Raw genomic sequence first — 25,916 nt, 5'->3', positions numbered from 1 at the left:
AATATTACCTCACTAGGATCACCTGACTTCTCTATACCCCAATATTACTGGGGTCACCTAATTCCTCTGTACCCCAATATCTCACTGGGGGTCACCTGACTTATCTGTACCCCAGTACTATCTTACCGTGGTCACCCAACTCCTCTGTAGCCCAATATTATCTTACTATGTTCACCTGACTACTTTGTACCCCAATATTATCTCACTGGGGCCATTTGACTCTTCTATACCTTGATACTACCTCACTGGGGTCACCCAACTCCTTTGTACCCCAATATTGTCTCATTGGGGTCACCTGATTCCTCTGTACCCCAATGTTATCTCCCTGGGGTCACCTGACTCCTCTGTACCTCGATATTACTTCACTGGAGTCACTCGAACACCCCTGTATACTGAAATGTGCTCCTATGGCCCATGTCTGATCCGGTCTTCTCCCATCCTATGTTTCATGTCTGATCCGGTCTTCTCCCATCCTATGTTTCATGTCTGATCCGGTCTTCTCCTGCCCTGTGGTCCATGTCTGATCCCATCTTCTCCTGCCCTATGGTCCATGTCTGATCCCATCTTCTCCTGCCCTATGGTCCATGTCTGATCCCATCTTCTCCTGCCCTATGGTCCATGTCTGATCCCATCTTCTCCTGCCCTATGGTCCATGTCTGATCCCATCTTCTCCTGCCCTATGGTCCATGTCTGATCCCATCTTCTCCTGCCCTATGGTCCATGTCTGATCCCATCTTCTCCTGCCCTATGGTCCATGTCTGATCCCATCTTCTCCTGCCCTATGGTCCATGTCTGATCCCATCTTCTCCTGCCCTATGGTCCATGTCTGATCCCATCTTCTCCTGCCCTATGGTCCATGTCTGATCCCATCTTCTCCTGCCCTATGGTCCATGTCTGATCCCATCTTCTCCTGCCCTATGGTCCATGTCTGATCCCATCTTCTCCTGCCCTATGGTCCATGTCTGATCCCATCTTCTCCTGCCCTATGGTCCATGTCTGATCCCATCTTCTCCTGCCCTATGGTCCATGTCTGATCCCATCTTCTCCTGCCCTATGGTCCATGTCTGATCCCATCTTCTCCTGCCCTATGGTCCATGTCTGATCCCATCTTCTCCTGCCCTATGGTCCATGTCTGATCCCATCTTCTCCTGCCCTATGGTCCATGTCTGATCCCATCTTCTCCTGCCCTATGGTCCATGTCTGATCCCATCTTCTCCTGCCCTATGGTCCATGTCTGATCCCATCTTCTCCTGCCCTATGGTCCATGTCTGATCCCATCTTCTCCTGCCCTATGGTCCATGTCTGATCCCATTTTCTCCTGCCCTATGGTCCATGTCTGATCCCATCTTCTCCTGTCCTACGGTCCATGTCTGATCCCATCTTCTCCTGTCCTACGGTCCATGTCTGATCCCATCTTCTCCTGCCCTACGGTTCATGTCTGATCCCATCTTCTCCTGTCCTACGGTCCATGTCTGATCCCATCTTCTCCTGCCCTACGGTCCATGTCTGATATCCTCTTTCCCTGTTCTGCTTTCTGCATGTCACCCTGAGCCTGCACTTCGTCCATCATTATCCCGCTCTTCCCCTCCCTATATCCTACTCCTCTCCATTATCCCACTCTTCCCCCATCTCTCGCATCCCTATATCCTACTCCTCTCCATTATCCCACTCTTCCCCCATCTCTCGCATCCCTATATCCTACTCCTCTCCTCTCCATTATCCCACTCTTCCCCCATCTCTCGCATCCCTATATCCTACTCCTCTCCATTATCCCACTCTTCCCCCATCTCTCCCATCCCTATATCCTACTCCTCTCCTCTCCATTATCCCGCTCTTCCCCGTTATCCCGCTTTTCTTCTGTCTCTCCCATCCCTATATCCTACTCCTCTCCTCTCCATTATCCCACTCTTCCCCCATCTCTCCCATCCCTATATCCTACTCCTCTCCTCTCCATTATCCCGCTATTCCTCTCTCCTCCCTATATCCTACTCCTCTCCTCTCCATTATCCCGCTCTTCCCCGTTATCCCGCTCTTCTTCTGTCTCTCCCATCCCTATATCCTACTCCTCTCCTCTCCATTATCCCGCTCTTCCCCGTTATCCCGCTCTTCTTCTGTCTCTCCTATCCCTATATCCTACTCCTCTCCTCTCCATTATCCCGCTCTTCCCTGTCTCTCCCATCCCTTGGCATTGTGGTTCCCCATCCTCCCAGCTCCAGCATCCTCCTGTGTGTGTCTCGTAGCATCTCTACCTCCGTTATCTTTGCTCCTTCCTCTCTCCTCCCTCTCCTGTCATCACTCGCCTCCCTGCACCCTCCCTCCTTCCTTTCAGGAGACCTCTTTCTGCTGCCTACCTAGCCTCAGTCTCCGACTCTCCTCCCTCCAGTCAGCTCACCTGGGTGTGTGCTGAGGCTCCATCAGCTCTCCGGGTTCAGGATGTCATGGAGATAATGAGCCTGTTTGGTGTTCTTCAATGTGGAGGGCAGAGCCGGGCTGTGCAGGGAGGCAGGCCGGAGCCCTCGCACTGATCACAATATGGGGACCCCAAGGAGGACTTCTGACTGAACACCATGGAACCTAGGAATGGGCACCACTCCCAGGCCAGCCATATGATGGTGGATGGAGAAGCTAGCATGGCCAGAGAAGAGGTATCAGCGGTGCCCAGCATCCAGAGCCCAGGACCTGGCCAGCAGAAGATTCCCAATCCTGGAGTCAGTCAGTACCCTCCGACTTTCAGTCAGGGTCCTTTCACCGCCGGACATGGCCAGAAGATACCTGTCTCCGGGCCTCCACTTACAGAACCTACCACCCCTTCTCCTGCAGCTCCCCAGCACTTTCCAGTGTCAGGACAGGCTACAACTGCCCCCGCACCTGGCCTAACTCCCTCCGATAGCCATGTGTCCTCCAGAACAAACCAAACTTCTGTCCCGGGAACAAGCCAGACTCCTTTTCCTGAACCCAATCAGCAGGCTGGTGCCCCATTGTATGGTAAGACTCCATCTGTCACACCGAATATGTCTCCGGTTCCTACAGCTACCCTGCTTCCTTCCACCACACCTGTGCAGCCTCGTCCCCCATTGCAACCCTCGGCCAGACCACTCTTACAGCCTTCTGTCCCGGGATCTGCTACAAGACCCACACAGCCTTCAACCCTGGAACCAGTGCCACCCTTCACCCCAGGACATGTACAGACAAATGCCCCTAGACCCATACAGCCATTGGTCACTGGACCTGTGCAGCCTGCAGGGTCTACACAGACTGCTTCTCTGGGACACATACCTACAATAGCTTCAGGGCCTTCTCTTCAGCCTTCAGCCTTTGGACCCACACAGCCTCCTGCACAAGGTTCCTTTCAGCCTCTGCCCTCTAATCCTGCACAGCCTCCAATTGGTGCCACTGAGCAGTCACAGAATCCTGGTGGAGCAACCATACCGATTCCGAAACAGACGGTAATTCCTAGACCCAACCATACATCGGCCTTCAACAAGCCTGTTTTAGGACTACAGCAACCGCCTCCATTAAGACCCACTCAGCCTCCTGTCCCTGGAGCAGCTCAACATCTGAACTTTGGACCCAGTCAACCTCCTGTCCCAGGAGCAGCTCAGCATCCCAACTTTGGACCCAGTCAGCCTCCTGTCCCAGGAGCAGCTCAGCATCCCAACTTTGGACTTGGTCAGCCTCCTGTCCCAGGAGCAGCTCAGCATCCCAACTTTGGACTTGGTCAACCTCCTGTCCCAGGAGCAGCTCAACATTCGAGCTTTGGACCTGGTCAACCTCCTGTCCCAGGAGAAGCTCAACATCCGAACTTTGGACCTGGTCAGCCTCCTGTACCTACCACAATGGCCATCTCAGCAGGACCTAACCAGTCCTTAAGTACAGGTCCTTGCCAGTCTCCTACCCCGACTCCTGCTTCTAATCAGCCTTCTATATCTACACAAAGCCAACTTCCATCTACAGGGACCAACCAAACTTCTGCCCTGGCATCCAACCAGCCTACTTTTACGGGACCAAACCAGACTTCTGCCCATTCACCTAACCCATCTCCTGCTCCAGGAGGTTCTATCGTACTCAACCAAACCTCTGTCCATGGATCCAGTCAAAGTTTTGGTAAAGGATCAAGCCAAACTGTGTCCCCTTCCCCTAACCAAACCTCTGCCCCTTCACCAAACCAACCTTCCCTTTCTGGATCCAACCAATCTGCTTCCCCTTCTCCCAGTCAGACAGCTGCTGCCTCACCCAGCCAACCTCCGGTTACGGGACCTAACCAAACTCAGACCTCAGGAAATGGTCAGCAACCGGGCCCCTGCCAGCCCAACGTTCCGGGGTCCAACCAAATTCCAGCTTCTGGGCCCAGCCAGCCTTCAGTCACAGGCCTCAGCCAGACATCTTCAGGACTCTACCAAACTCCAGGCCTTGCCGAAAGCCAAACTCCAAGTTCAGGCCTCAGCCAATCATCGACCCCTGGAGTGAGCAACCTGGTCCCCAAGTGTGAGGCCCCAGAGCAGATCGAGTCGGAGGAGCCGGGGACCTTCATGCAGCGCCAGTTTGGGGCCCTCCTGCAGCCAGCCGTCAACAAATTCTCTCTGCGGATGTTTGGGAGTCACAAGGCGGTGGAGATTGAACAGCAAAGGGTGAAATCTGCCGGCTCCTGGATCATCCATCCCTACAGTGACTTCAGGTGAGTGGCCCCTCCAGGCTTACATCCTGGGGGCCCGAAGGTTTCAAGGTTTGCACTACCTAATGTCCCCTTCTCAACATTGAGATTTACAGAGAGAACTTCTATAGACATACCGTGTGTGATATATATGTGTTACATGGGGCCCCTGTCCTAGGGCCCCAACTCAGACACCATCACTGTACCTCATATGTCTTCCCTGTACCAGGATAGTGAGTTCATGTATGTCATCATGTATGTGTCATATGTGTTATATGACCTGTACAGACCCGGGAACACGGCACAGGGATGGTGGGAACCCCTCATAATGGGCACAGAGGGGGTACAGACCTGGAAACTCAGCACAGGGATGGTGGGAACCCCTCATAATGGGCACAGGGATGGTGGGAACCCCTCATAATGGGCACAGCGGGTGTACAGACCCGGGAACTCAGCACAGGGATGGTGGGAACCCCTCATGATGGGCACAGGGACGGTGGGAACCCCTCATAATATGCACAGGGATGGTGGGAACCCCTCATAATATGCACAGGGACGGTGGGAACCCCTAATAATATGCACAGGGATGGTGGGAACTCCTCATGATGGGCACAGGGACGGTGGGAACCCCTCATAATATGCACAGGGATGGTGGGAACTCCTCATGATGGGCACAGGGATGGTGGGAACCCCTCATGATGGGCCCAGGGATGGTGGGAACTCCTCATGATGGGCACAGGGATGGTGGGAACTCCTCACGATGGGCACAGGGATGGTGGGAACTCCTCATGATGGGCACAGGGATGGTGGGAACTCCTCATGATGGGCACAGCACAGGAATCTTTCCTATAGAGGTGTGATGTTGTCAGGTGGTGGGACTCCATCCATAGATCAGTTGTGGGTGGAGGGGTCAGTCGGAGAAAGTCTCTGTCCCAGTGAATGGTGGGAACCCCTCATAAAGAGCACAGGGATGGTGGGAACCCCTCATAATGGACACAGGGATGGTGGGAACCCCTCATAATGGACACAGGGATGGTGGGAACCCCTCATAATGAACACAGGGATGGTGGGAACCCCCCATGATGAGCCCAGGGATGGTGGGAACCCCTCATGATGGGCCCAGGGACGGTGGGAACCCCTCATGATGGGCCCAGGGATGGTGGGAACCTCTCATGATGGGCACAGAGATGGTGGGAACCCCCCATGATGAGCCAAGGGATGGTGGGAACTCCTAATGATGGGCCCAGGGACGGTGGGAACCCCTCATGATGGGCCCAGGGATGGTGGGAACCCCTCATGATGGGCCCAGGGATGGTGGGAACCCCTCATGATGGGCACAGGGATGGTGGGAACCCCCCATGATGGGCCCAGGGATGGTGGTAACCCCTTATGATGGGCCCAGGGATGGTGGGAACCCCCCATGATGGGCCCAGGGATGGTGGGAACCCCTCATTATATGCACAGGGACTGTGGGAACTCCTAATGATGGGCCCAGGGACGGTGGGAACCCCTCATGATGGGCCCAGGGACGGTGGGAACCCCTCATGATGGGCCCAGGGACGGTGGGAACCCCTCATGATGGGCCCAGGGACGGTGGGAACCCCTTATGATGGGCCCAGGGATGGTGGGAACCCCCCATGATGGGCCCAGGGACGGTGGGAACCCCTCATGATGGGCACAGGGATGGTGGGAACCCCTCATGATGGGCACAGGGATGGTGGGTAGATGGCAGTCTGGGTGATGAGACACGATCTGTTGCTGTTTTCTGCTGAGTAATACGCTCCGTCTGTTTCCTGCTCCTGTCCGGGCTTCTCTCTGGTTCTGTGGAGTCTCCCTCCTCTTCCTTCTCTTCCCCAGTCTGCTGGCCATGGCTGCCCTCGTCCTCCTCCATTGCTGTGTATACTGGAGCCATGCCCGTCACCTCCGGTGGTTTCCATCTGCTGGGCCTGGTGAGGAGCCTGAGTCCCCCTTCCCTTGTCACACTCTCAGGAGATTGCTCCTCTCTGGTATGGACCGGTCCTGGAGGTGGTTGGAGAAGGAGCAGATGACTTTCTTGAGGAGGTCTCCATGTTGGGTACATGAGCTGCTTCACCACTATGACGGAACACCCCCCCCCCCCCCCCCCTGATCAAACAATGTGTCTCCGAGTTTTCTCAGTCGGAGGTGTCACAGATCGCTCTTCATAGGGTGATGGGAAATTCTCTAACACGTTAGGTGATGTGGTGCTGTGATCCTGAACGAGACATCATGGTGGCCTCAGGATAGGATTTAACCCTGACATCACATGACATCACACGGAGGTTCCTGCACTACTCTGAATTCCTGCTTGAGTGCCAGAGAGTGGAAAGTCGCATCGAAATCGCACTTCATGGACCCAACTGTCAGAAAAAAGAAACCCAAAACACAGCAAAAACACAGAACTTGTTCTATTGGGGTCTATGACACGCAGAACTTGGTCCATTGGGGTCTATTACACGCAGAACTTGGTCCATTGGAGTTAATTACACGCAGAACTTGGTCCATTGGGGTCTATTACACGCAGAACTTGGTCCATTGGAGTCTATGACACGCAGAACTTGGTCCATTGGGGTCTATGACACGCAGAACTTGGTCCATTGGGGTCTATGACACGCAGAACTTGGTCCATTGGGGTCTATGACACGCAGGACTTGGTCCATTGGGGTCTATGACACGCAGGACTTGGTCCATTGGAGTTAATTACACGCAGAACTTGGTCCATTGGGGTCTATGACACGCAGGACTTGGTCCATTGGGGTCTATGACACGCAAAACTTGGTCCATTGGGGTCTATGACACGCAAAACTTGGTCCATTGGGGTCTATGACATGCAGGACTTGGTCCATTGGAGTTAATTACACGCAGAACTTGGTCCATTGGGGTCTATGACACGCAGGACTTGGTCCATTGGAGTTAATTACACGCAGAACTTGTTCCATTGGGGTCTATGACACGCAGAACTTGGTCCATTGGGGTCTATGACACGCAGGACTTGGTCCATTGGGGTCTATGACACGCAGGACTTGGTCCATTGGGGTCTATGACACGCAGAACTTGGTCCATTGGGGTCTATGACACGCAAAACTTGGTCCATTGGGGTCTATGACACGCAGAACTTGGTCCATTGGGGTCTATGACACGCAAAACTTGGTCCATTGGGGTCTATTACACGCAGAACTTGGTCCATTGGAGTTAATTACACGCAGAACTTGGTGCATTGGGGTCTATTACACGCAGAACTTGGTCCATTGGGGTCTATTACACGCAGAACTTGCTGTATTGGGGTCTATGACACGCAGAACTTGGTCCATTGGGGTCTATGACACGCAGAACTTGGTCCATTGGGGTCTATGACACGCAGAACTTGGTCCATTGGGGTCTATTACACGCAGAACTTGGTCCATTGGGGTCTATTACACGCAGGACTTGGTCCATTGGAGTTAATTACACGCAGAACTTGTTCTATTGGTGGGGTCCATTGGGGTCTATTACACGCAGAACTTGCTGTATTGGTGGGGTCCATTGGGGTCTATGACACGCAGAACTTGCTGTATTGGTGGAGTCCATTGGGGTCTATTACACGCAGAACTTGCTGTATTGGTGGGGTCCATTGGGGTCTATTACACGCAGAACTTGCTCTATTGGTGGGGTCCATTGGGGTCTATTACACGCAGAACTTGCTGTATTGGTGGGGTCCATTGGGGTCTATTACACGCAGAACTTGCTGTATTGGTGGGGTCCATTGGGGTCTATTACACGCAGAACTTGCTGTATTGGTGGGGTCCATTGGGGTCTATTACACGCAGAACTTGCTGTATTGGTGGGGTCCATTGGGGTCTATTACACGCAGAACTTGCTCTATTAGTGGGGTCCATTGAGGTCTATTACACGCAGAACTTGCTGTATTGGTGGGGTCCATTGGGGTCTATTACACGCAGAACTTGCTGTATTGGTGGGGTCCATTGGGGTCTATTACACGCAGAACTTGCTGTATTGGTGGGGTCCATTGGGGTCTATTACACACAAAACGGGAAAAAAGCCCGTGACCCTTTCTGAAAAGTCAGCGGCTCAAAATGCACAGATGTGAACTAGATCCATAGGAATTCATGTTGAGTGGACTGTAGTGCATTTCTGCAAACTGGAAGATGCCCTGAAATCCGCGTAATCGTGAACCTCGGGTAACGGAACGATCATATTTTCATGACATTTTGATCACAAAGGGCGGAGCAATACTGTGTGTGTTTTGTCGTTGGATATTTTCATTGACAATGATCACTCATACCCAGATCGCTCCTAGAGAGGTGAAGAACAATCCCCAATCAGAATGTTCTGGATTGTTCCCAGAGAGGTGAAGGACAATGACCTATCACAACGTTCTGGATCATTCCCAGGGAGGTGAAGGACAATGACCTATCAGAATGTTCTGGATCGTTCCCAGGGAGGTGAAGGACAATGACCTATCACAACGTTCTGGATCATTCCCAGGGAGGTGAAGGACAATGACCTATCACAACGTTCTGGATCATTCCCAGGGAGGTGAAGGACAATGACCTATCAGAATGTTCTGGATTGTTCCCAGGGAGGTGAAGGACAATGACCTATCACAACGTTCTGGATCGTTCCCAGGGAGGTGAAGGACAATGAACTATCACAATGTTCTGGATCGTTCCCAGGGAGGTGAAGGACAATGACCTATCACAACGTTCTGGATCAATGCCAGGGAGGTGAAGGACAATGACCTATCAGAACGTTCTGGATCGTTCCCAAGGAGGTGAAGGACAATGACCTATCAGAACGTTCTGGATCGTTCCCAGGGAGGTGAAGGACAATGACCTATCACAACGTTCTACATCGTTCCCAGGGAGGTGAAGGACAATCACCTATCAGAATGTTCTGGATCGTTCCCAGGGAGGTGAAGGACAATCACCTATCAGAATGTTCTGGATCGTTCCCAGGGAGGTGAAGGACAATCACCTATCAGAATGTTCTGGATCATTCCCTGGGAGGTGAAGGACAATCACCTATCACACCGTTCTGGATCATTCCCAGGGAGGTGAAGGACAATGACCTATCACAACGTTCTGGATCGTTCCCTGGGAGGTGAAGGACAATCACCTATCACATCGTTCTGGATCGTTCCCAGGGAGGTGAAGGACAATCACCTATCAGAACGTTCTGGATCGTTCCCTGGGAGGTGAAGGCCAATCACCTATCACCTTGTTCTGGATCATTCCCAGGGAGGTGAAGGACAATGACCTATCACAACGTTCTGGATCGTCCTCAGGGAGGTGAAGGACAATGACCTATCACAACGTTCTCGATCGTTCCCAGGGAGGCGAAGGACAATGACCTATCAGAATGTTCTGGATCGTTCCCAGGGAGGTGAAGGACAATGACCTATCAGAACATTCTGGATCGTTCCCAGGGAGGTGAAGGACAATGACCTATCCGAATGTTCTGGATCGTTCCTAGGGAGGTGAAGGACAATGACCTATCACAACGTTCTGGATCGTTCCCAGGGAGGTGAAGGACAATGACCTATCACAACGTTCTGGATCGTTCCCAGGGAGGTGAAGGACAATGACCTATCAGAACGTTCTGGATCGTTCCCAGGGAGGTGAAGGACAATGACCTATCACAACGTTCTACATCGTTCCCAGGGAGGTGAAGGACAATCACCTATCAGAATGTTCTGGATCGTTCCCAGGGAGGTGAAGGACAATCACCTATTAGAATGTTCTGGATCGTTCCCTGGGAGGTGAAGGAAAATCACCTATCAGAATGTTCTGGATCGTTCCCTGGGAGGTGAAGGACAATCACCTATCACACCGTTCTGGATCATTCCCAGGGAGGTGAAGGACAATGACCTATCACAACGTTCTGGATCGTTCCCTGGGAGGTGAAGGACAATCGCCTATCACATCGTTCTGGATCGTTCCCAGGGAGGTGAAGGACAATCACCTATCAGAACGTTCTGGATCGTTCCCTGGGAGGTGAAGGCCAATCACCTATCACCTTGTTCTGGATCATTCCCAGGGAGGTGAAGGACAATGACCTATCACAACGTTCTGGATCGTCCTCAGGGAGGTGAAGGACAATGACCTATCACAACGTTCTCGATCGTTCCCAGGGAGGTGAAGGACAATGACCTATCAGAACATTCTGGATCGTTCCCAGGGAGGTGAAGGACAATGACCTATCCGAATGTTCTGGATCGTTCCTAGGGAGGTGAAGGACAATGACCTATCACAACGTTCTGGATCGTTCCCAGGGAGGTGAAGGACAATGACCTATCAACGTTCTGGATCGTTCCCAGGGAGGTGAAGGACAATGACCTATCACAACGTTCTGGATCAATGCCAAGGAGGTGAAGGACAATGACCTATCAGAACGTTCTGGATCGTTCCCAGGGAGGTGAAGGACAATCACCTATCACACCGCTCTGGATCGTTCCCAGGGAGGTGAAGGACAATGAACTATCACAACATTCTGGATCGTCCTCAGGGAGGTGAAGGACAATGACCTATCACACCGTTCTGGATCGTTCCCAAGGAGGTGAAGGACAATCACCTATCACACTGCTCTGGACCGTTCCCTGGGAGGTGAAGGACAATGACCTATCACACCGCTCTGGATCGTTCCCAGGGAGGTGAAGGACAATGACCTATCACACTGCTCTGGATCGTTCCCAGGGAGGTGAAGGACAATCAATCACCTATCACACCGTTCTGGATCGTTCCCAGGGAGGTGAAGGACAATGACCTATCACACCGCTCTGGATCGTTCCCAGGGAGGTGAAGGACAATCAATCACCTATCACACCGTTCTGGATCATTCCCAGGGAGGTGAAGGACAATGACCTATCACACCGCTCTGGATCGTTCCCAGGGAGGTGAAGGACAATGACCTATCACACCGCTCTGGATCGTTCCCAGGGAGGTGAAGGACAATCAATCACCTATCACACCGTTCTGGATCATTCCCAGGGAGGTGAAGGACAATGACCTATCACACTGCTCTGGACCGTTCCCAGGGAGGTGAAGGACAATGACCTATCACACCGCTCTGGATCGTTCCCGGGGAGGTGAAGGACAATCAATCACCTATCACACCGTTCTGGATCGTTCCCAGGGAGGTGAAGGACAATCACCTATCACACTGCTCTGGACCGTTCCCTGGGAGGTGAAGGACAATGAACTATCACAACATTCTGGATCGTCCTCAGGGAGGTGAAGGACAATGACCTATCACAACGTTCTGGATCAATGCCAAGGAGGTGAAGGACAATGACCTATCAGAATGTTCTGGATCATTCCCAGGGAGGTGAAGGACAATCACCTATCACACCGTTCTGGATCGTCCTCAGGGAGGTGAAGGACAATGACCTATCAGAACGTTCTCGATTGTTCCCACGATTCATCCGATTTTTCAAACAAAAGTTTCATTTTCAGAGATTTTGCAGGGGCTGGGGTTAGATGGGCCTTTTTCCCACAACCCTGGGCAGTGGAAGATCCAAAACGAACGGCGAAGGTACGAAACGAACGGCGAAGGTACGAAACGAACGGCGAAGGTACGAAACGAACGGCGAAGGTACGAAACGAACGGCGAAGATTGGAAACGAACGGCGAAGATAGGAAACGAACGGCAAAGACCCGAAATGAATGGCGAAGGTACGAAACGAACGGCGAAGGTACGAAACGAACGGCGAAGGTACGAAACGAACGGCGAAGATTGGAAACGAACGGTGAAGATTGGAAACGAACGGCGAAGATTGGAAACGAACGGCGAAGATTGGAAACGAACGGCGAAGATTGGAAACGAACGGCGAAGATAGGAAACGAACGGCGAAGGTACGAAAGGAACGGCGAAGACCCGAAATGAACGGCGAAGGTAGGAAAGGAACGGCGAAGGTAGGAAAGGAACGGCGAAGGTAGGAAAGGAACGGCGAAGGTAGGAAAGGAACGGCGAAGGTAGGAAAGGAACGGCGAAGGTACGAAAGGAACGGCGAAGGTACGAAACGAACGGCGAAGATTGGAAACGAACGGCGAAGATTGGAAACGAACGGCAAAGACCCGAAATGAATGGCGAAGGTACGAAACGAACGGCGAAGATAGGAAACGAACGGCGAAGACCCGAAACGAACGGCGAAGGTACGAAAGGAACGGCGAAGACCCGAAACGAATGGCGAAGGTAGGAAACGAACGGCGAAGGTATGAAAGGAACGGCGAAGGTAGGAAACGAACGGCGAAGGTACGAAACGAACGGCGAAGATAGGGAACAATTCTTCAATTATCGAATGAAATGAAAATTTTGGCCCCGCACATGTCTACCCCAATCGATGTTCTCACTACAGACTGCTGAGGTCTGAGGGCCACACATCATATACTGAATGTGGCCCTCAGGCTGCAGGTTGGGCACCTGGGTTCTATAGACAACCCGTTATCGGTTTTTTCGAGGCATGTTGGCGTTGTCTTCTCCTCGGCGGTTCCATACAGACGGTGTAGAGAGTGAGGAGGACAGGCAGAGGTCACGGCACAGCGGGTGAGCAGATAAAGACCCGCCTCACGGGCAGACTCAGGTGAGCGATATGTCTTCTTCATTCGCCATTGTCATCCTGAACCTCCTCTTCCACGTTTCCACCTTCCCTGCCTGCTAACAAGGTCCTCGCCGCTGTCCCTGGCTCCCTCGCCGCTGTTCCTCGCCGCTGTCCCTGGCTCCCTCGCCGCTGTCCCTGGCGCCCTCGCCGCTGTCCCTGGCTCCCTCGTCGCTGTCCCTGGCTCCCTCGTCGCTGTCCCTGGCTCCCTCGTCGCTGTCCCTGGCTCCCTCGTCGCTGTCCCTGGCTCCCTCGTCGCTGTCCCTGGCACCCTCGCCGCTGTCCCTGGCTCCCTCGTCGCTGTCCCTGCGCCCTCGTCGCTGTCTCTGGCTCCCTCACCGCTGTCTCTGGCGCCCTCACAGCTGTCCCTGGCTCCCTCGCCGCTGTCCCTGGCTCCTTCGCTGCTGTCCCTGCACCCTCGCCGCTGTCCCTGGCTCCCTTGCCGCTGTCCCTGGCTCCTTCGCCGCTGTCCCTGGCACCCTCTAATCAGCTCCATCAATGAGCCGCTGTAATCTGCGTGTGTGGAGATTGAAAGTCATCGTTTCTCCGCAAGACGCTGCCGGCTAATCTTCTCTTCATTACGACTGGAGGGTTTAACTAAAGCCAGAATCTCCTGTTACTCATCCCAGATGACCTGAAGATACCCCGGGGCCCCGCCGGGGGCTCATATCACTGGAGCCCTGGAGAAATCTAGGATACAATAATGTCTGAGACCTCCAGGCGTACAGGCCTGATCCTGCTGATAGGGACAGCATACACATTACAATCTGACTCTACAATCTCCTGAGGACCCACCTAAATTGTCCAATCACCAGGCCACGGCACGACTTCATTGCTGGAGATCTGAAGTCCTCACGGTCAGATTGTCCTGTGAGTGTGGTGAGATGTCTCGTCTCCGTGAACGTCCTGTTGTGTCACATGAGGTGGAATATTTTTGCGTTTATTAAAGGGAATTTATTGATCAGATTTTCACGGTGAGATTATTCGAATATTATTCTCCAGGATAGTCAGATTTGAATGGTACCAATGGCTCGGGATTGTGGGAAGGAACGCAGAGGCGGCAGCCATGGTGGTTCCTTTCCTTTGCATTGTTCATGCTCCTTCAGGATCGTCTGGTGGGATTATGGGAAATACCGAGGTAGTGACCGTAATGGTTCAGACGTTCTATCCTGCAGGATCATCGTGGCGGGGGCCATCAAACATGACATTTCGGTATCTATGGAAAGTCTGGTGGGATTATGGGAAATACCGAGGTGGTGACCGTAATGGTTCAGACGTTCTATCCTGCAGGATCATCATGGCGGGGGCCATCAAACATGACATTTCGGTATCTATGGAAAGTCTGGTGGGATTATGGGAAATACCGAGGTGGTGACCGTAATGGTTCAGACGTTCTATCCTCCTGCAGGATCATCATGGCGGGGGCCATCAAACATAACATTTCGGTATCTATGGAAAGTCTGGTGGGATTATGGGAAATACCGAGGTGGTGACCGTAATGGTTCAGACGTTCTATCCTCCTGCAGGATCATCGTGGCGGCGGCCATCAAACATGACATTTCGGTATCTATGGAAAGTCTGGTGGGATTATGGGAAATACCGAGGTGGTGACCGTAATGGTTCAGACGTTCTATCCTCCTGCAGGATCATCGTGGCGGCGGCCATCAAACATGACATTTCGGTATCTATGGAAAGTCTGGTGGGATTATGGGAAATACCGAGGTGGTGACCGTAATGGTTCAGACGTTCTATCCTCCTGCAGGATCATCGTGGCGGCGGCCATCAAACATGACATTTCGGTATCTATGGAAAGTCTGGTGGGATTATGGGAAATACCGAGGTGGTGACCGTAATGGTTCAGACGTTCTATCCTCCTGCAGGATCATCGTGGCGGGGGCCATCAAACATGACATTTCGGTATCTATGGAAAGGCGATATCGGTGAATTTACTGTAAATACACAGGACTGGATGTACCCCTTCTGCATCATCAATGATAGCCAATGTTCTTATGGAAACACCAACGTACACCAGATGGACCCCTGACCTTCACACCTCCATGAGCTTTTCATTCCAAAACCATGGCCATTAATATGGAGTCACCCTCAACCATGGCCATTAATGTGGAGTCACCCTCAACCATGGCCATTAATGTGGAGTCACCCTCAACCATGGCCATTAATGTGGAGTCACCCTCAACCATGGCCATTAATATGGAGTTACCTCAACCATGGCCATTAATATGGAGTCACCCTCAACCATGGCCATTAATATGGAGTCACCCTCAACCATGGCTATTAATATGGACTCAACCATGACCATTAATATGAAGTTACCTCAACCATGGCCATTAATATGGAGTCACCCTCAACCATGGCCATTAATATGGAGTCACCCTCGACCATGGCCATTAATATGGAGTCACCCTCGACCATGGCCATTAATATGGAGTCACCCTCGACCATGGCCATTAATATGGAGTCAACCTCGACCGTGGCCATTAATATGGAGTCACCCTCAACCGTGGCCATTAATATGAAGTTACCTCAACCATGGCCATTAATATGGAGTCACCCTCGACCATGGCCATTAATATGGAGTCACCCTCGACCATGGCCATTAATATGGAGTTACCTCAACCATGGCCATTAATGTGGAGTCACCCTCAACCATGGCCATTAATATGGAGTCACCTTCAACCATGGCCATTACTATGGAGTCACCCTCAACCATGGCCATTAATGTGGAGTCACCCTCAACCGTGGCCATTAATGTGGAGTTACCTCAACCGTGGCCATTAATATGGAGTCACCCTCAACCGTGGCCATTAATATGGAGTCACCCTCAACCATGGCCATTAATATGGAGTCACCCTCAACCATGGCCATTAATATGGAGTCACCCTCAACCATGGCCATTAATATGGATTTACCTCAACCATGGCCATTAATGTGGAATCACACCCGACCATGGCCATTAATATGGAGTCACGCTCGACCATGGCCATTAATATAGAGCTGTCCCTCTTGTGGTTATACCATCCTCCACCCTTCTGGGAAGACTTTCCACAAGACTTTGGAGGGTGTCTGTGCCCATTTGTGAGGTCAGGTACTGATGCTAGATGAGAAGACCCAGCTCACCTTCGGCGTTCCAATTCATCCCAAAGATACTGAGTAGGGTTGAGTCAGGGCTCTGTGCAGGACACTTGAATTCCTCCTCACCAAACTGGTCAAGACCTGACTCACAGTCGGTGTGCACAATGTTTTAATACATGGAAACTGTAGGACCAACTATGCATCCTCTGAGGTCTACCCTACCATGGCTGAGATGAGCTTGTGAGAGCTACATCCATGAAGACTCTAGCTATTCCCATCCCACCTGTATCAGGCATGAAAGGATCCCTCATCCTCTTCCTTCATATACAGTGTAATTGTAATTGGGGGCAAACATTCAAACTTGTTACTACATGATGCTCTGATACGTGTAGAACTTACTACATATCCTCTGAGGTCTACCCCAACATCGGGATCTGTTTGCATCCATGTACATATAATATTTGATACAGCCAGCTACATAAGATAGCCACATTGGCCTACAAACACGACACCACCTAAGATCCCAGAGCTGCCCCCCAAAAATATACTATATGGCCAATCTGCATACCTCTGACCAATACATCTATATGGCCTAGTAGGACATCCCAATCCTAAACTATGGCCCTTAATATGAAGTAGTCCTCCTTCCTCCATGGCCAGTAATATGAAGTTGTCCTCCTCCTTCCTCCATGGAGTTGTTGTCTTCCTCCATGGCCATTAATATAAAGTTGGCCTCCTCTTTCCACCCATGGCCATTAATATGGAGTTGCTATATTTATGGGCCTAACATCCTGCACTCCTCTGGGCAGACTTTCCACAAGATATTGGATGGTGTCTATGGGGATTTGTGCCAATTTGTGAGGTCAGGTACTGATGTTGGATGAGAAGCCCTGGCCCACCAATTCATCCCAAAGGTGTACAGGTGAGGTCAGGGCTCTGTGCAGGACACTCCAGTTCCTCCACACCAAACTGGTCAAATCATGGAGCTGGCTTTGTACACAGGGATAGTCATGGTGGAACAGGAAAAGACCTTCACCAAACAGTTATCACAAGGCTTGAGGAACACATTTGTCTACATGTTGTATGATGGAGTATTAACATGACCTTTCACTGGAGTCATCTGAACTCCATCACTTGGAGAGGGTTCACATACTTTTGCTCATATTGTGTATACTTGTGGTAAAGATGTTGGGTTTTTGTTACGTATACTTTAACCACGTTGACTGTGAAAGATTTATAAATCGTCTGAACAGAATTAAAAAGTATTTTCTTTTTCTTCTTGCTGTCCCCTGCTGCTCCTCATGTCCTCAACTTTGCCCCATTCCCATGTGTTGATTGTGACCTCGGTGTATATATTGTGTCTGGTTTCATCTGTTCATCTCTTCAATGGTTGATCTCCCCAATCCCCGGTATATCCCTCTTGGTTCTGTCCATATCCTGTGTGAACGTCTCACCTTCACTATCTATCCCTCCTATCTGTCTCCCCGTTGTCCATATTTCTCCTTCATCCATCACCCTGTCATTGTCCATGTTCCGCCTTTGCCTTGTCACCTCTGTCCAGGTTTTATTGGGATCTCATCATGCTGCTCCTTATGGTTGGGAATCTTATTATTCTGCCGGTGGGAATCACCTTCTTCAAGGATGAGAACACCCCACCCTGGATCGTCTTCAATGTCCTTTCCGACACTTTTTTCTTGGCTGACCTAGTTCTAAATTTCCGGACGGGGATTGTGGTGGAGGACAACACGGAGATTATTCTGGATCCACACACCATCAAGATGAAGTATCTGAAGAGCTGGTTTCTGGTGGACTTTGTCTCTTCCATCCCTGTGGACTACATTTTCCTCATCGTGGACCTGGAGACCCAAGTAGACTCTGAAGTGTACAAGACAGCCAGGGCCTTACGAATCGTCAGGTTTACAAAGATTCTTAGTCTCCTCCGACTCCTTCGACTCTCCCGGCTCATCCGATATATCCACCAATGGGAAGAGGTGAGACTTCAGAGGATGTATGCATGCAGTATATCGACCTGATGGCAATAGGTTGCTCCTTCATGGTTTTTGTAATGTCCAGTGCCCAGTGGCTGTTGGTTGTTGTCTTGGGGAACTGCAGACAAACAGAAGGTTCTTTCTATATAAATATTCTGCTTAATGTTTACCTGTACTTGTCTACAGGACCCCAACATCTCAGGTACTGTCTATTAAAGAGGACCTGTACTGTTGAAGCCGTGCCCAAATAAGGCAGGCAGAGGACAAAGGCACCAGTTGTGCCTGAAGGATCTCTTCAACTGATCTTTCCCCATTACTGACTATCCATGCCTTGGTCTACACTGTGTCTTTGTGTGGAGGTGGCCATCTTTGTAAACGAGTAGGGCCTTACCTCCTCATGGCAGAGTTGCCCCCCCAAAGACTGGTGATGTGATGACCGGTGGGGTAATGAGAGAGGTGGAAGAAAAACATCTAGAAAATAGATGAAGCAGAGGAATCTTTGCACTGCAGGTCTTCAGAGACAGCTTCCTCTCCAGCAAGGAGAACAGTGAGCAAAACAGTGATGATATTTCCTTGTTTTTTTGTTTTTTTTTTAACCAAAGTTTCCTGGGCTTTGGTTGTCAGGTGCTGGCACCCGCTTGCATCCTAACAACCAGTGACTCATCCCTGCTGTCAGTGGTTGTTAAGGAGCCAGCACCCGCCAGCTTCCTAACAATGAGTCATCCTCACTGACAGCAGAATATAAACAAAAGAGCCAAACAAACAAAAACAGTGCCCTCCCCTCAATCCATACCAGGCCCTTCGGGTCTGGTATGGATTTTGAAGGGGATACCATGCCAAAAAGAAAAAACAATTCCTGGGGTCCCCTCCAAACTCCATACCAGGCCTTTTGGTCTGGTATGGATTTTGAAGGGAGCCCCATACCAAAAAATCCATACCACGCTCTTTTCAGAGCTTGCAGTCCGTCAGGCCAGGAAAGGGGGGATGAGCAAGTGCCCCCACCCCCGAGCGAACCATACCAGGCCACAGGCCCTCAACAGGGGGGGTGGGGGCACTTTTCCAGAGAGGTTGGGGTCACCCCTTATCCCACTGTTGATGGAAGATGACAAGGGCATCTTCTTCACAACATTGGCCCAGTGGTTGTGGGTAGCTTCTCAGAATCTGAAAGCCCCCTGACAGCAGGATAAGTCACTGGTTGTTAGGTGGGTGCCGGCCTCTTAACAACCAATGACTCCTCCCTGCTACTTCGGGCTCCTAATGTCCCAGAACTGGTTCTACGTCCAGAATGGGAACAGTAGGCACCTCTAGCACTGGATGGGTTTGATGAATGTCTTACGGCACGATGAGGGGGATTTGGTGGAAGGGGTGGCGTGAGAAGTTTTGACCAGGGAGAAATACATGTATGGAAGGGTGAAAAGTTTCTTTTTAGTGTGTACCGTCGAGGAAACATCCCATCACTTCCTGTCCCAAAGACACAGGAAGTTGGAGGAAATCTCCCAAAGTGAGGGGATTTCCCCTCTTGGGCAGTTGTCCCCATTGAACAATTTCTTCTCTCCTCTTGATATGAAGACAACTCTACAATTTTGGTTTTCCCCTCCTGTTCTTTCTCGGTGATAATGGTCACCGGTACAAATAGAGGGGTGCATCTCCCCAATGGGATACAGGCAGCAACACGCGCTTGACAGAGAGTCCAACCCTTCCCCACTCTAAACACAACTAAAAAAAAAAAAAAAAAAGGTTTTGCCTAGAGGTACACTTTAATATTGGGCAGCAGGAGAGTTTCTAAACAGTCAACTGCTCTTTGTTTGGTGTTGGTCAGATCTTCCACATGACCTATGACCTGGCCAGCGCGGTGGTTCGAATCTTTAACCTGATCGGGATGATGTTACTGTTGTGTCACTGGGACGGCTGCCTTCAGTTTCTGGTTCCGATGCTCCAGGACTTCCCGGAGGATTGCTGGGTCTACATCAACAAGATGGTGGTAAGTTCTGATCCTCTTATCTCATCCATGTCATCGCTTCTCACAATAAGGGGTTAAATCCCCCCCCCCAGCCAAGAGAACGAACCATAAAAAACAATGATTTGGCGCTCTCCCCGGCGCATAGCTCGGCTCCAACATACTTGTTGGTGATTAGAATTGGCCAGATGTCTCCTCTTGACGTTCCTGGCTCAGCGTTCGCCGAGCTGTTTCATCACACAGTGTTCCTGATGCTCTCTATCTCTGCCTTGTGACTGTCACTGAAGGACCCCCCAATACAAGCATGAAGGGGACCCTGGACATGGGACATCTGCAGCTCCTGTGTTTAGGAGGGTCTGAAAAACGTCATTATCTTGGGGGATAATCTAACCAGCCAGGTGTCTTCCAGGTAATGGAGGACTACAGTACCAGGTTGTAGGACTGTGTCTTGGCCTCCCTGTACTCCCCTTGTACATTCAGTTGTTGGGCTCCTGTGCTGCCACTCTCAGGTGTCCCCCAGGTACCGGGGAAGTACAGTAGCAGGTTGTAGGACCATACCTTGGCCTCTCTGTTGGGCTCCTGTGCTGCCACTCTCAGGTGTCCTCCAGGTATCAGGGAAGTACAGTAGCAGGTTGTAGGAGTGTGCCTTGGCCTCCCTGTTGGGCTCCTGTGCTGCCACTCTCAGGTGTCCTCCAGGTATCAGGAAAGTACAGTACCATCTTGTAGGAGCGTGCCTTGGCCTCCCTGTTGAGCTCCTGTGCTGCCACTCACAGGTGTCCTCCAGGTATCAGGAAAGTACAGTACCATCTTGTAGGAGCGTGCCTTGGACTCCCTGTTGGACTCCTGTGCTGCCACTCTCAGGTGTCCTCCAGGTATCAAGAAAGTACAGTACCAGCTTGTAGGAGCGTGCCTTGGCCTCTCTGTTGGGCTCCTGTGCTGCCACTCTCAGGTGTCCTCCAGGTATCAGGGAAGTACAGTACCAGCTTGTAGGAGTGTGCCTTGGACTCCCTGTTGGGCTCCTGTGGTGCCACTCTCAGGTGTCCTCCAGGTTCCAGGGAAGTACAGTACCATCTTGTAGGACCATGCCTTGGCCTCCCTGTTGGGCTCCTGTGCTGCCACTCTCAGGTGTCCTCCAGGTATCAGGGAAGTACAGTACCATCTTGTAGGACCATGCCTTGGCCTCCCTGTTGGGCTCCTGTGGTGCCACTCTCAGGTGTCCTCCAGGTATCAGGAAAGTACAGTACCATCTTGTAGGACCATGCCTTGGCCTCCCTGTTGGGCTCCTGTGGTGCCACTCTCAGGTGTCCTCCAGGTATCAGGAAAGTACAGTACCATCTTGTAGGACCATGCCTTGGCCTCCCTGTTGGGCTCCTGTGGTGCCACTCTCAGGTGTCCTCCAGGTATCAGGGAAGTACAGTACCATCTTGTAGGATCATGCCTTGTTGGGCTCCTGTGCTGCCACTCTGAGGTGTACTTGGTGTACGAGGAGGCAGCAGCTGTCAGTGCGGGATCATCATGTAACCCGTCATCTCCAGAGAGGGAACTTTGTGTCACCTCATTATTAGATGACAGCTGAGGCTCATTAGTGAATGTCAGTCATCTGCAGGTTACATGGAGATTAAGTCGCAGGTAACCAGTCACTACGTGGATTATTTTTAGAACATGGGTGCTTTCCAGGGAAAGTTCAGCTCTGCACCCGACCTTACCTTCTCCCAGTGCTAATACTATACAAATGTCATCCCTTGTGCTGATCGTCCAACCATCCCACACAAGGCTCCATCTCTCTGTATAAAATGCAGCTTTCACACACCATGCTAGTAGTGCCACAGTCATGTGACCACCCAGAGCCTTTCCCAACATTTATACCCCAGAGAAGCCCTTGGAATAACTTGCAGGCCTCAGGGAACCACTGCTAAAATTAATTCAGTGACAGTTATAGGAGAAATGATCCCTGACATTGGAGATCAGTGGGAAGAACCTTCCTTACATTGGGGGTCAGTGAGAAGAATGTCCCTTACATTGGGGGTCAGTGGGAAGAATGTCCCTTACATTGGGGGTCAGTGGGAAGAATGTCCCTTACATTGGGGGGTCAGTGGGAAGAACCTTCCTTACATTGGGGGTCAGTGGGAAGAATGTCCCTTACATTGGGGGTCAGTGAGAAGAATGTCCCTTACATTGGTGGTCAGTGGGAAGAATGTCCCTTACATTGGTGGTCATTGGGAAGAATGTCCCTTACATTGGTGATCAGTGGGAAGAATGTCCCTTACATTGGGGGTCAGTGGGAAGAATGTCCCTTACATTGGGGTCAGTGGGAAGAATGTCCCTTACATTGGGGATCAGTGGGAAGAATGTCCCTTACATTGGGGTCAGTGGGAAGAATGTCCCTTACATTGGGGGTCAGTGGGAAGAATGTCCCTTACATTGGGGGTCAGTGGGAAGAATGTCCCTTACATTGGGGGGATTAGTGGGAAGAATGTCCCTTACATTGGTGATCAGTGGGAAGAATGTCCCTTACATTGGGGGGATTAGTGGGAAGAATGTCCCTTACATTGGGGGTCAGTGGGAAGAATGTCCCTTACATTGGGGATCAGTGAGAAGAACGTCCCTTACATTGGGGATCAGTGAGAAGAACGTCCCTTACATTGGGGGGTCAGTGGGAAGAATGTCCCTTACATTGGGGGTCAGTGGGAAGAATGTCCCTTACATTGGGGGGTCAGTGGGAAGAACCTTCCTTACATTGGGGGGTCAGTGGGAAGAATGTCCCTTACATTGGGGGTCAGTGGGAAGAATGTCCCTTACATTGGGGGTCAGTGGGATGAATGTCCCTTACATTGGAGGTCAGTGGGAAGAATGTCCCTTACATTGGGGGTCAGTGGGAAGAATGTCCCTTACATTGGGGGTCAGTGGGAAGAATGTCCCTTACATTGGGGGTCAGTGGGAAGAATGTCCCTTACATTGGAGGTCAGTGGGAAGAATGTCCCTTACATTGGTGATCAGTGAGAAGAATGTCCCTTACATTGGGGGTCAGTGGGAAGAATGTCCCTTACATTGGGGGTCAGTGGGAAGAATGTCCCTTACATTGGGGGCAGGGGGGAGAATGTCCCTTACATTGGGGGTCAGTATGGAGAATGTCCCTTACATTGGGGGTCAGTGGGAAGAATGTCCCTTACATTGGGGGTCAGTATGGAGAATGTCCCTTACATTGGGGGGTCAGTGGGAAGAATGTCCCTTACATTGGGGGGATTAGTGGGAAGAATGCCCCTTACATTGGAGGTCAGTGGGAAGAATGTCCCTTACATTAGAAATCAGTGGGAAGAATGTCCCTTACATTGAGGGTCGGTGGGAAGAATGTCCCTTACATTGAGGGTCGGTGGGAAGAATGTCCCTTACATTGGGGGTCAGTGGGAAGAATGTCCCTTACATTGGGGGTCAGTGGGAAGAATGTCCCTTACATTGGTGATCAGTGGGAAGAATGTCCCTTACATTGGGGGTCAGGGGGAAGAATGTCCCTTACATTGGGGGTCAGTGGGAAGAATGTCCCTTACATTGGTGATCGGTGGGAAGAATGTCCCTTACATTGGTGGTCAGAGGGAAGAATGTCCCTTACATTGGTGGTCAGAGGGAAGAATGTCCCTTACATTGGGGATCAGTGGGAAGAATGTCCCTTACATTGGTGGTCAGTGGGAAGAATGTCCCTTACATTGGTGGTCAGAGGGAAGAATGTCCCTTACATTGGGGATCAGTGGGAAGAATGTCCCTTACATTGGTGGTCAGTGGGAAGAATGTCCCTTACATTGGGGGTCAGTGGGAAGAATGTCCCTTACATTGGGGGGATTAGTGGGAAGAATGTCCCTTACATTGGGGGTCAGTGGGAAGAACGTCCCTTACATTGGGGATCAGTGAGAAGAACGTCCCTTACATTGGGGGGTCAGTGGGAAGAATGTCCCTTACATTGGGGGTCAGTGGGAAGAATGTCCCTTACATTGGGGGTCAGTGGGAAGAATGTCCCTTACATTGGGGGTCAGTGGGAAGAATGTCCCTTACATTGGGGGTCAGTGGGAAGGCTGGAACTATGAAGGCCCATAAGATAGGAGGTCAGAAGCTCAAGAAACCCCTAGCAATCTCTGGAGGACGCCTGGACAACCTCTGGAAGAACCTTGGCCAATCTCTGGAGGACGTCTGGCCAATCTCTGGAGGACGTCTGGACAACCTCTGGAAGAACCTTGGCCAATCTCTGGAGGACGTCTGGCCAATCTCTGGAGGACGTCTGGACAACCTCTGGAAGAACATTGGCCAACCTCTAGAGGAACCTCGGATCACCTCTGGAGGAACCCTGGGTGAGAATGCCTGACATAGGTAGTTGTACAGTCACCACATGACCACACTGCTGTCACTGGGGTCACACTGACGGTGCTGAAAGTCCTGTTCCTACACATGATGGTCCTATGGGTGGATGCCCCCTTTTCTATGCTCTGACGCTCTCACACACGTGGCAGAACTCACCATATACACGTGATAAGTGCTTGCACAGGTAATGTAGATGCAGACAATTAACAGATGCGTTTTACAGCTGTCCAGATGTTTATCCCATTTCATGTCACTGTAGGTATGGTGGTCTCCTCCCTTTCTGCATCTCTCCCATGTGCTAGAGCACGCCGGCTGCATGGAGTGTGTGCAGGTTTGCGCCTGCCGCATGCAGGGCAATAGGGCCTGCTGCTTGCCTGCATCCACTGCATGGAACATGTTGGTGATGAAGGTCACAGATGAGGATAAGCATGTCATATGTATGCGGTGTGTGACTGTGCATGGAATCTGCATGGAGTCAGTGCATGCTTGCTGCATATTAAGGAGCGGTGCATGTATGTCCGGGTTAAGTATGATCAGTGTTGTATGTTATTGTGAACCTTTCTGAGTAGCTGCGATTACTGGACAGGAGTTCAGACTTTTTGGACTTCACTGGCTGCATGATCTCTAGATAGTGATGACAACCCCAGTGCCTGCAACCAGCAATGGCAGCTTCCAAATCTACCTGGACAGGAGCCATTTCAGATACACAGGTTGTTGGAGGCGTGGCCTGTCTGAGGTGAGGTCATGATTGGATGACACCTGTAATTAGCATGTTATCTGTGTCACCACACATGTATGTATGTTTGAGCATGGGCATTCTCTGACCATATATGGTCATCCATGAACAACTTCCTTGAAAGGCCTGTGGTAGCACAGATGTGACACTCCGGAAAACAATACTAATCCCCAGACATGGCATGAGTGTCCTGTGCCTGATGTCATACCTGTGATGTCATATCTCTGATGTCATATCTCTCCTTCACCAGAACGAGTCCTGGGGCAAGCAGTACTCCCACGCCCTCTTTAAGGCAATGAGCCACATGCTCTGCATCGGCTATGGCCAGCAGGCTCCGGAGGGGATGACTGATGTCTGGCTCACCATGCTTAGTATGATAGTGGGGGCCACCTGCTATGCTATGTTTATCGGCCATGCTACAGCCCTCATCCAGTCTCTGGACTCGTCTCGCCGGCAATACCAGGAGAAGGTAGGTAGAAGTTCAGGGAAGCGGTGAATGAAGTACAGAAGGTAAGCCGCATCCAAGTAACTTT

General features: G+C 51.2%; 1 protein-coding gene and 1 pseudogene across 1 annotated transcript in view; both read left to right on the top strand.

Moving 5' to 3' along the window:
- The first annotated feature begins 2,016 nt into the window (after positions 1-2,016).
- Positions 2,017-25,916, top strand: part of LOC149431399 (uncharacterized) — a 33,156-nt gene continuing 9,256 nt past the window's right edge. The window contains exons 1-4 of the mRNA XM_089665634.1: positions 2,017-4,675; positions 17,917-18,346; positions 20,163-20,324; positions 25,634-25,852. Of these exons, the coding sequence (XP_089521760.1) occupies positions 2,568-4,675; positions 17,917-18,346; positions 20,163-20,324; positions 25,634-25,852 (2,919 nt within the window). The 5' untranslated portion in view covers positions 2,017-2,567. The remainder of the gene's footprint in view (positions 4,676-17,916; positions 18,347-20,162; positions 20,325-25,633; positions 25,853-25,916) is intronic.
- Positions 12,747-16,816, top strand: LOC149431400 (uncharacterized; annotated as a pseudogene).

Source organism: Staurois parvus, unplaced genomic scaffold, assembly GCF_062004578.1.
Source record: "Staurois parvus isolate SC_StPar_1 unplaced genomic scaffold, SC_StPar_1.0 ptg002280l, whole genome shotgun sequence".
In the NCBI taxonomy this organism is placed as follows: Eukaryota; Metazoa; Chordata; class Amphibia; order Anura; family Ranidae; genus Staurois; species Staurois parvus.
This window is presented reverse-complemented; position numbering and strand designations above follow the sequence as displayed.